The following is a 14,914-nucleotide window of genomic DNA, read 5'->3' on the forward strand; positions in this document are numbered from 1 at the left end:
GACCGCCCGCCAACTACCCATCTACATGTTCAGACAAAGGCGAACCTGCTCTTTTTAGGTAGTGTTTAATTTAAGAAGTGCAGCTGATTGTCATTTGCTTTAACTTATTTCGCAGACTTTGCCTTTCCCCAAAAGCATTTTAAATGGCGTTGTACGCACTTAACACTTGTGACTGTCTGTGAGTATAATACTTTTCTTCAGGCATACCCTTCATGAGAACACTTGAATAGGAAAATTTTATACTTTTATGTTTTCTAGTTCTTATCCATGTTCTCCAAACTTGTGCAAAGAAGAAGTAAACACATTCATAGTGTGTTTGCGAGGCACGTCTATATTAAGATGTGAACTATTCCAATTCTATTGATGGTTATGCTTCTTCTTAACAGTCATTGATTGCAATCATGGTCCTCACTGATTTGTCAGCCACAGGATAGTAGTTGATCTGTAAGTGTTATACGCTTGGATGAGTTCTGTTTGTCCAGTATGACTCAGGAATTTTATCTTCATCTGTTCACTTAGGAATTTTACGTGATCTGTTCCTCAGGAGCATAGCTGCGCTGTCTTTGGTGGCAATTTCTATGATAATGAGATTCCCCAACCCTCTGAATGCCATGCAGATCTTGTGGATCAACATCATCATGGACGGCCCGCCAGCTCAGAGGTGGGGTTATACACTTTGGCAAATTGACTGAATGGCGTGTATGTTGTTGTTGTTAGCGGTCCAGTAGTATCTGAGCGTTAACTCTTCTGCATGATACCATTCTGTAAGAGCTGCATGTCTGTTCTAATTGTTGTCTTGAGGAGTAGAGGCAATTAGATGTGTGGGGTAGCTTGGGAAGAAAACATCCCCTCAGATCGGTTTGTTTTCTACAGAAGAACAGATGATGTTCCACAGTCTCTTAGGGGAAGTCACATAGTGGGCAGGCAGCAGACTGCTTTACTCCAATTAGGTTGAGATGTTGATTGAGGGGCACATGTTGTGTTTTAAGTTGGAAGATTGAATTGTATGTATAAAATAGGTCAAATCTACAAATACTTGTTTAGGGTGTATTTTAGTGCTGGAAGCTTACGTTTCATTTGGGGGCTAATTAAATGTTTAATGCCCCCCCCCCCTCCCTTTAAACAAAAATTGTGTTTGTGTTGAAAAAAAAAAATAGCCAAAAGGTGATGGCCTTTTATATTTTCTTTATGTTGTTAAGTTTTTTTCCCCAAAGGCTTTTTTATTTACTAAAATGAGTTGAAATATTGCAGGTAGATGCTACAAGATATCTTGTTTTAATCGAATATTTATCTTGATTTTTATCTCATAATTAAATATTATACAATGTACATTTTCTATTAGAAATGTTCTTTTTAACCACACATGCCCATAATCACAAATTGTGAAAATTCTTTCAGATTTTAGATAAAAAATTGTTTTCCATTCAGTCTGTGTTGCGACCATAACATCTGTAAAATTGATTTTAATTCAAGGCTTTTGAAGTGACAGCTTGTCTTGTTTCTTTCACGGGTACTTGGAGGATGCCACTGGTATTTCCTACTTTTTTTTCTTCCCCATGTCCTGATTTTGGTGCCGATATTTGTAGGTTACAACGTAAAAATGTATTGACATGGTGCAAATTATGTTTCAAGAAAAAAAAAGAAACAAGAAAAACACAACAAGAAAAAGTGGAATTGTTTAGTCGGTGATGATGATGATGATGAGGATGAAGATGACTCTGTCTTTCGTTGCAGTGATGGTGTCTGCCGTTCTTGCTGTTCCCAGCCATGTTGTCAACTTGTCCAGTATCTTTTCCTTCTGTCTGCCTCTGCCTCTCTTTCCATCAAACCTGCCTGTTGTTACAGTATTCTCCAATGATATAACCTCAAGATATATACATGAATGAGTGGTTGGCGGGTGCTCTGGTGTGGTTTGCTCCTTCTTTCCTATCAAACAACTATCATCTTTATCTCTCCTCCTCTTTTATGTTTGTTACTCTTTTGTAACACCTCTAATCTTCGGCACTTATATGACCTTAATGTGTTGCAAGTGCCGTAAAACTCTTATTACTAAAACTAAAAAAAAACATGAATGTTTTACGTGGGTCCACAGTTTGGGTGTGGAGCCCGTGGACCACGACGTTCTACGTCAGCCGCCACGTAAAGTCCGCGACAACATCATTACACGCTCGCTGGTGCTCAACGTCCTGTCCTCCGCCCTCATCATCGTCTTTGGGACGCTCTGGGTCTTCTACCGTGAGGTGAGCGAGCTCTGACGAAGTCTGATTGTCCTTTTGTTTGGTTGTTTGTGTTTGTTTTTTGTTTTTCTTTTTAGCTTTGCTTTTATAATAGTGGACATTGGTTCTTGGACCTGTGGGTGGTTGATGGGTGCTCTGATCTGGTTTGCTCCTTCCTTCCTATCAAACATTAATCGTCGTTATCTCTTCTCCTCCTTTTGTTTGTATGTTACTATCTAGGAACACCTCAAATCTTTGGCACTTAAATGACCTTGCCCAATGTGGATAGCAAAAATTTACATAATTTGTATTGGTAGTGTTTAGTTTTAGTGTTTTTCGGCACTTGCAACACAATAAGGTCATGTAAGTGCTGAAGATTAGCGGTGTTACAAGAGAGTAACAAATACAAAAAAGAAGGAAGAAAGATAAGGACAATAGATGTTTGATAGGAAAGAAGAAGCAAACCACACCAGAGCACTCGTCAACCACCCACATTGATAGTGTGTTAAGTGTCTGGTGTCTCTAGTGTCAAGGTGAGACTCTTGCTGGCAAATGTACAAGATTCGAGTTAGATCTCGGACTTTGGAAGTTGTTTTATGGAGCATCTCCGTCTGTCTGCTGGATGCTAAATCCTACTCCGGCCCTGTCGGTTCTGACTAGTAGTGCTGAAGTGGCCTGTTTCCTGAATTATTTAAATTGTGTCGATGGGGCATAACATTTTCACAATACTTTACAATACTGTTTTAGATGCCCCATGGGCTTAACAAATTAGGTACACTTATGTGCAAGCATATGAGAAGTGCCAAATATTTGTATAAATGAAAAAAATATCTTTCAAATAGAATGTTGAATAACTTTTGTTTTAAACAGAATTCTTGATACAGTGTCCTGTTTTGCAGTTTTGATTGATTTCTCCTTATCAAAAACTGTTGTCACCCCCTGGGGTGGTGCTACTGACTGAAGTGTCTTTAGGCTATTCCCAAACGGGGGACATTAATATGTTCTTATGCACAGTAGAATTGTAAATTGTAAATGGGCTGATTCATCAATGTCATGCTCATGACAGCCTGAACTGCAACAGGGAACTGCAACTTTTTCTTTCCTTATCCTTACTATCGTCATTTTTTTCTACTTCTTTTGTATGTTTGTCACACTCTTGTGACCCGCTATTTCCGGGGTGCCTTGATAGTCAAAACAAACTTTGTGCTGTTGAAGCTAGAGAGGTGAGCAGAGTAAGCCTGAATCCCTGTAAGGACTTCTCTGTTGACATCCAACCCTTGGTGCTCATATGACCTTATGCTGTTGCGAGCACCGTAAAACCTCTACTAAAACTAAACTAAAATCTGTTGTTCCTTTCAGATGCAAGATGGCAAAATAACTCCAAGAGATACGACCATGACCTTCACTTGCTTTGTGTTTTTTGACATGTTCAACGCCCTGAGCTGCCGGTCACAGGTGAGTGCACTCAGTGACCTCTGTGACCTTTGTCCTTTTCTGGACGATGTAGTCAGGAGGGCGTGGGTGGTTGGAGGGCACCTGTGCGCGACCTCAGTGCTTTCTTGTCATTTCTCCATTTTTAATAACAGTGAAAACAGTTAACAATAAAGAGTGAGCTTAAGTCACATTTTCACTGTTTAAAATAATGGAGATATGACAAGAAAGCACTGAGGTCGCGAGTGGTAGGTCCTCCTTCTTTACTTTCCTTGTGTTTTGCTGTTTCCAAATTGTGTGAATAGATCCTTCTGATTTTGAGCCTGTGCTTGGTAAAAATGTTGGGCACTCTTGCGTACTGTTGAACCTGTCCAACAAGACCACCCTTTGACAAGAAAAAAAATGGTCCTCCCAGACAGATGTCGTTATAATCATTATCATTAAGTGCCAGATCTGCGGCAGACATCGGTGATTATAGTTCTCCATTCATTCCCTTGCTCGGATGCTCTTTGAAAAAGCTAAGTTACCCTGATCTTACCCTGTTACCCATTTGTTTAGGTTCCTTTATAAGGTTGCTCTGGGCCGACCCCTGCCTCGTTTGCCTTCAGTTTTGCCAGTGAGAGCTAGATGTTCAAGACCTTTATGTCTATGCAGGTGTCCCAAAAACTGCATTTATCGTTTCCTGTTGTTTTTAACAGTGAGGAGAGAGCATCCCACGTGGGCTTCATCAAGTTGTGAACTCAGTGCTTTGTTGTCTTATCTCCATATTTTTTAACAGTCCTCTAACTTCTGTTCTCTAATTCTCCCCAGAACAAGTCGGTGTTTCAGATTGGACTGACGACTAATCGTATGTTCCTGTATGCAGTCGGAGGTTCCATCCTAGGTCAGCTGATGGTCGTCTTCTTCCCACCGCTGCAAAAAATATTTCAGACGGAGGCATTGTCCTTGTCAGGTAAGTCAGCAGTGGTCTTTGTTTGAACATTTGATAAGGAGATAAATTTGCAACTTGTCCCGTGTTTGACCTTTTTAGCAAACCGTCATGGCTGATAAAAACCTGTAAATTCTTTGCCATATCGACAGGCCGAAGGGCTAGAACCCAGATGGCCGCTGGATCGGAAAAGTAAAGTAAAAATAGTAAACTGTCATATTCATAATACAGGTACCGAAATCCTTTTTTTCTCCTTGTTTTGAGACTTAAAAAATCAGTCAAATAGTCTCAATAATGTTTATAGGATTTTCGGAACACGAAAAACAAAAACCTTGCTGTAGTGAGGCCATGGAAGAAGTAAGTGGCTTTCTTACCATACCAGTAACTATGAGTTGGGCTCTCACTAGGGGAACTTATTTTATCAAATATTTCCATTTTTGTGCTGCAATGTTGAGATATTATATCACACACAGGCCATGTCAGAGCAGTGCTATGGACAGAAGTGTCTTTAGGCCATTCCCAAAGGGGGGACATTGACATGTTCTTATGCACAGTAGAATTGTAAATGGTCTGAATTTTCAATGTCATGCTCATACTGTGCCGGAACAGCAAGGTGGTACTGCTGCTTTTTCTTTCCTCATCATTACTATCGTCATTTTTCCTCTACTTCTTTTGTATGTTTGTCACTCTCTTGTCAACTGCTATTTCCGGGGTGCCTTGATAGTCGAAGCAGACTTTGTGCTGTTGAAGCTAGAGAGGTGAGCTGAGTAAGCCTTATTCCCAGTTTGAACTTCTCTGTTGACATCCACCCCTTGGCGCTCATGTGACCTTATGCAGTTGCGAGCACCGTAAAACCTCTACAAAAAAAAGAGACAAAAAAACAAACAAAATACCCAACTAATATTTGGCACTTATATGACTTAATTGTGTTGCAAGTGCTGTAACACTCTTACAAAGACTAAAACTAAGACGAGGAGAAAAGTCAGTGTTCTAGACAGATGGATGTCCTCGGCAGTGTTATTGTAATGTGTCACGATGCAGTGGAATCAGGCGCTTGTCAATTTTTGGGCATGTGGAGTTATTTGTTTCATCTGAAAGCTGAATTATTTGCCTTGCTTTCAATCACATAAATATCCATTCATCTTGAGTAGAAATCAAGATATTTGCGATTGAAGGAAATGATGTCGCCTGATTTCAGTGGTGAAATTAGCGAAAAAATGGCCCCCAAAGTTTGGTAACTCCAATACCCAAAGAGTCTTTGAAAACTGAAAAATAACATATTTTGTGCCTTTAATCAATGCTTTTCAGTAAAATTCACATGGAAATATGTTTTTAATATGGACATAAAAGAGGTTAAGCTTAAAAATAAAAATTCCATAAAAATTTCCAAACTGGCGGAAAAATTCCTTTTTCTCGATTTCGTTATTTTAACGAGCGCCTGATTACACCATGCTGCTTTCCATATAGAAAAAAGAGCGGGTAGAAAGTGGGAAATGTTCGCTTGTACAATTGACTGTCTTAGACAGGTGGCTGTCAGAGCAGGTTTGACTCTATTTTGAATGGAGAAAAATAACAGGATTCATGTACAATGTAGATATGAAGTGAGAAAATTTTGTATCCTTCTTTACTTTAAGATACATGGTTCCAAAATTTGAAACTAAGATTTCTCTATGCTAAATTTTAATACGACCATTGTTTTTTTTTCTGTAATCTTCATTTGTCCATTGTTGCAGTGTGCATTGGTGTAATCTTTTGTATTTGGTATTTATTGTATGTACATCTGTTTAAATATGTATGTATGTATGTGTGTATGTTTGTTTGCCATTGCGACCCAAATTTGCCCAGGGTGATCAATAAAGTGTTATATATTATTATTATTATATATCACTATTATCATCATCATCATCATCATTATTGTTATTATGTATAGAAGAGAATAAAAAAGGTTGAGACTTGGTAAAATTTCCAAAAATATTTTATAATACGTTCAACGTTTCGCCCGACTCCGGGTTTCATAACAATAAATCATTATTGTTATTTTTATTATTATTATTCTCCTTATTTTCCACAATGTGTCCTTCCAGATTTTGCCTTCCTGATCAGTCTGACGTCCACGGTGTTTGTGGTGTCGGAAGTGAAGAAGTTCGTCATGAGACGTCGCGAGCAGCAGGAGCAGCACATACGAGAGAGCTTGTTCTACCCGGAGCAGATGGTATAGCGGCAGCCTTGGATAGGGTTTTTTTGGGGTTTTGTGTTTTGTTTTTTGGTTTTTTTTTTAAAGATATAAGACTACAAGGGGAAAAAATGGCAGAGTCACACTTTTGCAGAATTTGAGAAATATTCAGTTTTGAAGTTTGGTGAGCCGAGAATGTGTCTTAAGTGTTTTAGGGTCTTACTTACTGACTACCCATTACGCCATCTGGCGTTTAGGGCAGCAACAAGGGATCTCCAGCTCTGTCTGTTTTAGGCCATCTTGGTCGGCGTTCCCCACGAATGATTCCAGGATTTCATTTCTGACTCTTCTGTGCGTCTGCAGGTCACTTTGGGTCTGCCCCTTTTGCGACGTCCTTCGGGTGTCCAGTGGAGGGCAGTCTTCACAATAGAGTCTGGGTCTCTTCTTAGAACATGTCCAATCCATCTCCATCTTCTCCTTTTTATAATGGTTTTAGGGTCTGCTTAGGTAATATAGAGCCTGTTGTAGATCAGTGCTTGCCTACCAGGGCGAATATTGCCATCTCGTGGGTCATTTGGTCATTTTGGTAGGCTATGGGAATCACCCGCGTTGTGACAGCCAGCTGTTTTTTGATAACCTGCTGGGAAATACATGTTGTTGGGTGGTACAGAAATTTTAGCCACTGAAAGATAAGAAATGTTGGTGCAAGCCATAAAAAGGTTGACAAGCCTTGGTGTAGAGCATGGATATGGGCTACATTCAATTACTATTATGTCTCTCAGAGGATGAAGAATTTTCTCCATTCGTTTTAACATAGACCCTCCTGGGTTTTTTTTCTCAGTTTAAGATGTTCCGTCAAGTTACACTGTTAAGTCGTGAAGTCTCTAAGGGGTATGACTCAAAATGATCTGAAAATGTGACTCTGCAGTTCTTCCCCTTGTGGTCTTCATGTGTTTTTTTTGTTGTTTTTTTAATTTTTTATTTTCATTGTGTTAACAGTGTGCTCAGCATTTGATTTCATTTGGAATTTTTTCTTACAATTCATTTTGTATGATTTCTGGACAAATTGTTGTTTTATCAGATATTCAAAAGCGATGTGAAGTTGTTTATTTTGGTGTTTTTAAGAACGTTTCAAATTTTAATGAAAACCGGTTCTACATGAACTAAAATTGTTTTGTTTTTTTGAGCTTTCAGCGAAGAAAAGTTTTGAGATTCTCCATGGACGCTCTTTTAAGTCTTCATGGACAATGATGACTTTGACGAAAAGATTTTCTGTCATCTTCATGTGGATTGTACAGTTACCGCAGGTTACTGTTTATTTTGATTATATTTGATACTTGGAGAGTCAGATCTGAATACGAAATATTTCTACTATTGGGGAGAAGGTTTTCACATATAGTTTGTGATAAATGTTGTATGGGTTTATTTAAATTGTAATAATTTGCTGGTTTCGGGAAATTCACTGACTTTACGTCAAATATCTGAAAGATGGATTAATTTTTCGCCGACAAAAATGAATAGGCTGACCAATACTCATGATTTTTTTTCCTTTGTAAGCAAAAATATGTTTTTAGTTTGTTTTGTTCAGTGCTTTTATTTATGAGTTCTATGTGGGCTTCATGTATTGATGATGTGGAAATGGACCCCCCCCCATATTCTCAGTCCCAATGTTTCAGATTGCATATTCGCTGAAGATTGATATTTGTTTTTATTTGTTGACAGTTGTTGATTGACCATGGGCACTTTCAAAGTGTGATTTACAAGAGAATTTATTGGTGAAAAATGTTTTTGTCTTTTTTGTGACGACGGTTGGCTGCCAACTGTACGGTGCGGTCTGGTTGCTGATGTGATTGTGAATGAAAAGGCCAGTGACTTGTATCTTTGTGCTTGTCTAGCATAGGCGACTGGTTTTTTCTTCTTTGTGAAGGAGACATATATTGATCTCCTTTCTCTCTTGTTCCGTGAGTGGCCTGTCAGCTCAGTCAGTTTTGTGATGGACTGCGCTGTAGGTGACTATGGTTTGATCCAAAACTGTAGTGCTTGTTGAACGTAGGTTGTTACATAGGTTGTTCAGAGTTTAAGCGGGTGGTTGGCGGGTGCTCTGGTGTGGTTTGCTCCTTCTTTCCTATCAAACATCTATCGTCCTGATCTCTCGTACTTCTTTTCTGTGTTTGTTACTCTCTTGTAACACCTCTAAACTTCGGCACTTATATGACCTTACTGTTTTGCAAGTGCCGTAAAACTCTTACTAAAACTTAAATGAGAGTTTGAATGGCTCTCTCCCCTCTTGGCTTGGGTTTCTACCGTCAGAGATGGATGTTGGAATCAAACGTACACCTAGCTTTACTATTTGTCTCCTTCAATTTTGTCGTTATTTGTTGTGGGAGACTGAATGATCACGTATAGTGTTTGTAAAGTATTTCGGATTAATTTTGCAAACTGTAGGTGTTTTGGGGATGATCTTTTTTTAATATGTGCTGAAGGCTAATGTTTTCATTTTTTTTTTTTTTATATTAAAAAACTTTTTTGATGACAATCAGATTTATATTATGAATGGGTAATAAACAGACACGCTCATCATAACAACAGGTAATTAAGGCGGGTGGTTGGCGGGTGCTTTGGTGTGGTTTGCTTCTTCTTACCCATTGAACATCCATCATCATTATCTCTTCTTCCTTCCTCTTTTCTTTGTATTTTACTCTCTGGTAACATATCTAATCTTTGTTCGAAACAAGCGCTTTAAGATGACATCATTTGTTTATGTGTTTGAAGGAAAATTGGAACTCTTTTCGTTTTTTCTCCTTGTCACTCTCTTGCTGGTTATAGAATGTTTTTAGTTGTGGTTCTGAGTTACGTATCCGTATAACTCGGTCAAGATTCTTGTTCAAATGTGAAGGATAATATAATTGTGGCACAGGGTTATTTCTTGAACTTTCTGAGAGGTGTGGACTCTCTTGAAGGGACTACCCCTCCCCCCCTTTCATTTTTTAGTTATAAATTTTAGTCTATTATAGCTGTTGTTGCTGGTACATGGTCAAATTAAGACACAGGGTAAAGTCTACAACTTTTCTGAGAGGTACGGGCTGTTTTGAAGGGACATGCTCCCCCCAGCCCCCGTCGAATTGTTAATTCTTTTATTGTCAGTATCCTCACTGTACTGGCCCCATCGTTTTATGCAAGAAAATTCTGAAATTATGCAAACTGGGTCCGAAAAATGTGTAATTATGGGTATCTGTTAATTTTTTAAAAAGAATGATAAAGGAAAATAATCAGAAATTATGCACAAAATGGTCCAATTTTGCTAAATTATGCGGGGTGCATAGAGTCACGGGGACAGACAATGCCTTAGCCTTAGGCTTTAGGTAATTCTTTAGCGTTATACTTGTAGTGTAGGCTGAGTGCTGAACTGGATAGGATTTCTTTTCTTGGTTTACCCTGGCAATGAAAGGAAAATGTTTTTTGTGACCGCAGTGAGGAGGTTCTGAGTGCCTGAAATGTTCTTTGTCTGAGATGCCTAGAGTAAAAACACAGAATTCATACTGAGAGTTGAAAGTCATGTCACTTTAACCAGAATTTCTTCACTAGAGACGGAGAGTGGTCTGTGATAGTCAGAAAGGTGCTGTTGTTGTTGTATGTGTTTGCCACAGTGCTTATTCTTTCTTGCTTAGAATGATTATGAATTGCTACAACTGTGAAGAACTGACTTTGGTGTACACTCAGAGCCTTACATGATATTGCTGAGGAGACGATCTAACTCTGAATCACGATGACAGGGCTCCCTGCCACAGTTTGTTTTCACAAGTCATGACAGTGCTCGTGGGTGGTTTTTTAGGCGCTCTGGTGTGTTTGTTCCTACTATCATATCAAACATCTATTGTCCTTGTCTCTCCTCTTCTTCCTCCTTTTCTTTATATTTTACTTTCTGGTAACAACTCTAATCTTCAGCACTGATTGACCTAATTGTGTTGTAAGTGCCATAAAACTCTTACTAAAACTAAAAAAATAAAACTGACATTGCTTGTACTAATTGTCCCTCCCACTACCACGCATTTTGCGGTTTCGAGGAACACATTTTGAAATACAAACATTCAAACATCGTCCTATGAAGGACTTCAGTTTTCTCAAGGTATATCTTGCAAAATATCCTCAAGTTGGAACAAAAGCGTCTCAGTCAACTAAAATTGTGGCCATATGGAGGGTGGGTCTTACTTTGAACTGAAGAATTGAAATAGAATTGATTTGTGTTTCTTTTGTTAGGAGTTCACTGAAATAGCAGTCAGCAGCCACGTATCAAGAGACCATGACACTTGAGAGATTTTTGTTTCTGAAATGTCCGCTGAATGTGTTGGTTTAATATGAGTTCTTTTTCCTCCTTCATTAAATAAGGTTGATGCGATCTCAAACATAGTGTACGTAAGGCTTTTGTAAATAGAGGAATGCGTTTTGTATTTTAAATTATTTAATTAGAATACCTGTAGAATGTTTGATATAAGTATTTTATTTCTCTTAACTTTTTGGATCGGGAGAATATGATTTGTGCACTCTTTTTTGTCCTACTTGTCTAATTTGGTGTGAGATCAGAAAACTTTTTCAGTTTGAGTTGGGTTTTTTTGTCTTTTGTTTTTTCTTTTTGAAAAGTTTATTTCTCTTTAGAAATGATGTTCACTTTTATATACCTTAATTCAATGTCAGAGACTGGTTATGAAAATTTGGTTTTGTTCCTGTTGCCATGTACATCTGTAGTTCGTCTTTAATGTGCTTGGGAAAATGTTTTTCTCCTCTTTGAAGCCTGTACCCACTTGAGTTTATTTCTTCAAATGTATTGCCACAGTATTGAAAACTGAAAGTATTGTCGCACCAATCTGTTGGGCAATATTTAAAAATTGTTTTAGCTTATTTGTGAAACTGCTTTCAAGTGTAAATTTAGTAGCAACAGGTGATTTTGAGCAATCCAGTTTACTGTTAATGTTTTTAAAAATCAGTTTGGAGGATAATTGCAACAGTGAAGTCTAAACAAAATTGTCATTGTCATGAATCATGTCCACTTCTTGGTCTGTTAATTTCCTGCCCGTTACTGTCATGGGTTTGGCAATTAGGAATTGGAGAGACTTATCACATCCCAGGAAATCAGCCCCACTGGATGTAGTTTTGTTGGTTGTCACCTAGTCTGATGTCATAGTGTTGGGCGTCCTTGGTTGGGGTTTGGAAAAGTTGTCAAGACCTGTACTTGTGAGCTGTGTGGCTCCTAGTCTGTGTATGTGTGTGTGTGTGTGTGTATGTGTCGTTTAAAAGTGTCATACAGTGATGGTGTATGTATGTGAGTTGGTAAAAAGTGTCATGGAGTAGTGCGTGCTGATGATATAAGTGTCATCGTATTATGGAGGAACTGGCTCTCCATCTAACCGCCCGGTCAACTTCTTCGTGTCTCATGTTGTTGTTGTTGTTGTTGTTGTTGTTGTTGTTGTTTTTAAATCCCTTTTGCTGCGAGCATTTCGCTCTTGGCAGCGCATTGCATCCCTCAAGAAACCACATGTCCTTGTCATCTGGTCAAAGCCAAAGTTAAAATGTACCAATTCGTGTCTCATAAACATTAGCAAATTTCTTTGATGTCATGTACAAGTATTGGGGGCCATGCCTGTGGAGGCTCTGCGTGTTTGTTCTGTGGTTTCTGTGTTCGTACTGTGACTTAAGCACCTGTTTGTGGTGTTTAAAATCTGGTCAAACGCTTGCCCCTCCTCCCCTTCTATCTTTTGTTTTTCTGTATTGAGTTTTTAGAGTTTGGGGCAAGCTGAATGATACAGTTTTGCTTGACTGTGCATGTACGAGTATGCTAGTTAAATAATTTATCTTTTGGAAGGAAAACATTTTATAAAAGTGATACATGCGGATTTGGCTTATATTTGGGAATTGACCTAAGAATTTGAAGAAGTTATTTTGGGTTTACGGAGAACTTGACAGAATCAACGAAGAATGGCGGTCTGATGTTTCCAGTTAAATGTGATAAGATGAGACAATGTACCAATTGTGGCTTGTATCCAATGGTCTAGTCATTTTCCCGATGTTGTCATAGTGATCAGATGTATACTTCAGCTCCTCCATTGTCACATATTTATTGTGGGGGGGGGGTCTGATTGGGATGCAGAGAGTAGGGAGTTGTCTGGTTGTATTCATTCCATCATCTGCTCTTGTGCTTTTTTTTCTTTCATTTCTTGTGGAACAATCAGTACATGTGGAAAAAATGTTCATGATTCATCTGGTGTACTGTTGGCTTTTTACTCTAAGCCAACATAAAACTCACAGCTCTTTATTTATGGATGCCCAGAATTATACCCTGTACGGCAAATTATCATTCAATATATTTTTACTTACGAAAAAATGGGAATATGACTGATCCTGTCAATGTTGTTGTTACATTTTGGGGGGGAACAACAGATTGGGTCCTACAGCTTCATGGAAATATTTGCCTTCTCCCGTTTCTGTGAAAAGTCTTGTTACCCACATCATGAAATGCCCTGACGGTCTATTTGCTTGTGGTTTTTGTGTGGGCTTGCAGCTCAGAACACACCTAACCTCTGAAGCGGGACGTGCTTTCGATTTGTGGTGGGTGTTTAGACCTTGGTTGGTTCCTCCTACTTTTCTCCTTGTTGTCTGTCTGGCATGTGAGATAAGATAGGCAATGAGCGGGTTGAGGGTGCTACATGCAGGTCCTACTTTTCCTTCCCATTTTGAAACTCCCAATTGAAAAAGTTGAATTCAATTTTGTGGTGAGTTTTCTGTGTATGTTTCAAATAATAATACATATATAATAAATTCCCCTTGGGGGAAATTTGTTTTACAGCAGCGCTCATAAATATATATAAATATATCAGTAGCCTTTATGAAAAGTTGGTTGTTGAAAGTTTATGCAGTTCTTTTTGTGATCTAACGATATGACCAAATTGAAAATATTGTGTGTGTCTATGTTCTTTTTGATGTCATTGTATGCAGTTGAGTGGATGGCTAGGTTCTGTAAACATGCGCCTCAAGTTTCATTTCATTTTGCTTTTCGTTTCAGAATGAACTTGCAAGTTCCAGGTATATAATCATTGCATTGTTTCGATTGCCGCTGTATGGATATGTGGTCACTGTCGTTCATGATTGTTGTATGTCAAAATACAAGGTTTTCAGGAGAAAAAGAAAAACGTTTATTTTGGGCAGGACATTATCTATCTCGCTACAAAACGTTTAATTTGTCTTAATCTGTTACTATTTCAAGGAGAGGAATGAGACTGGACCAATCGATGCGCATGTGCTCATCTAACTCTACAACATACTTGATTTCCATTTTGAAAATAAATTTTGACACACATCAATGTAGAATGATGGCAGCGACGATATGAAGACGTGTGTTTGAGCACAGGTCATGAAACCACCCACGTCAGAGTGCGGGCAATTACAAAGTACTATCTGCTCAGTACGTAGTTTTGAGAAATTTGGTGTGAAAAATTATGGTTTTCACAAAATGTCAAGCTTCTTCGAATGCAGTTCTTTGCTAATATCTTGATAACGGCTCTGAATAATCTTACAATTTTGGTAGAGCAGATAAAACATTTGGTTTCTTACTTCCTGGACTTTGTAACTCAAACTGGCCTAAAATGTCAGATAGAACTGTGCCATTCTAAGGTGGCGAGATGTAGGTTTTATTTCTCCGCTGTGATGTTCGCTGTTCTGGAGCGGAGCTTCTCAGTGACTGACAGTTTCAGCCCAGCCTGACGTGGGTGGTTTTTACAGATGTTGGCTTGGTGGTTTTGTTGTTTCTTATTTCAAATTTCTAGTTATGGTTGAGGAGGTGTGAGCTGCTTTGGTTATCAATTTTATCATCAAAGTTCTCATTTTTATTTTTTTCAAAACTGTTTTCAGAACTTTGTGCAATGTTTTGTGCATTCTTTGTTGGGTCAAAGATATATTTCTTTAAAGCAATATTTTGGTTTGTCATCACTGGGGTTTTTTTTTTCTTTCTGTGGAATATTGAGAAAGAAGGGGATCCCACCTGACTTTAAATTTGTTCTCCCTCATTCTCTCTATAACTACAGCTGCAATAAATCACTCACCCACACTCTCAACTCTCAAGACCAAACCGTACCAAAGTAGAAGTAGAACACAACAGTACTCTTACCTCCCCCCCCC

General features: G+C 38.6%; 1 protein-coding gene across 1 annotated transcript in view; it reads left to right on the top strand.

Annotated features, from left to right (window-relative positions):
• Nucleotides 1–14,914, top strand: part of LOC101845243 (calcium-transporting ATPase type 2C member 1) — a gene marked incomplete in the record, with an annotated part of 41,982 nt that overhangs the window by 24,341 nt on the left and 2,727 nt on the right. The window contains 5 exon segments of the mRNA XM_035970037.1: nucleotides 545–661; nucleotides 2,093–2,240; nucleotides 3,576–3,671; nucleotides 4,458–4,599; nucleotides 6,660–6,787. Coding sequence (XP_035825930.1) covers nucleotides 545–661; nucleotides 2,093–2,240; nucleotides 3,576–3,671; nucleotides 4,458–4,599; nucleotides 6,660–6,787 — 631 coding nt within the window.

Source organism: Aplysia californica, unplaced genomic scaffold (genome assembly GCF_000002075.1).
Source record: "Aplysia californica isolate F4 #8 unplaced genomic scaffold, AplCal3.0 scaffold00212, whole genome shotgun sequence".
Classification (NCBI taxonomy): domain Eukaryota; kingdom Metazoa; phylum Mollusca; class Gastropoda; order Aplysiida; family Aplysiidae; genus Aplysia; species Aplysia californica.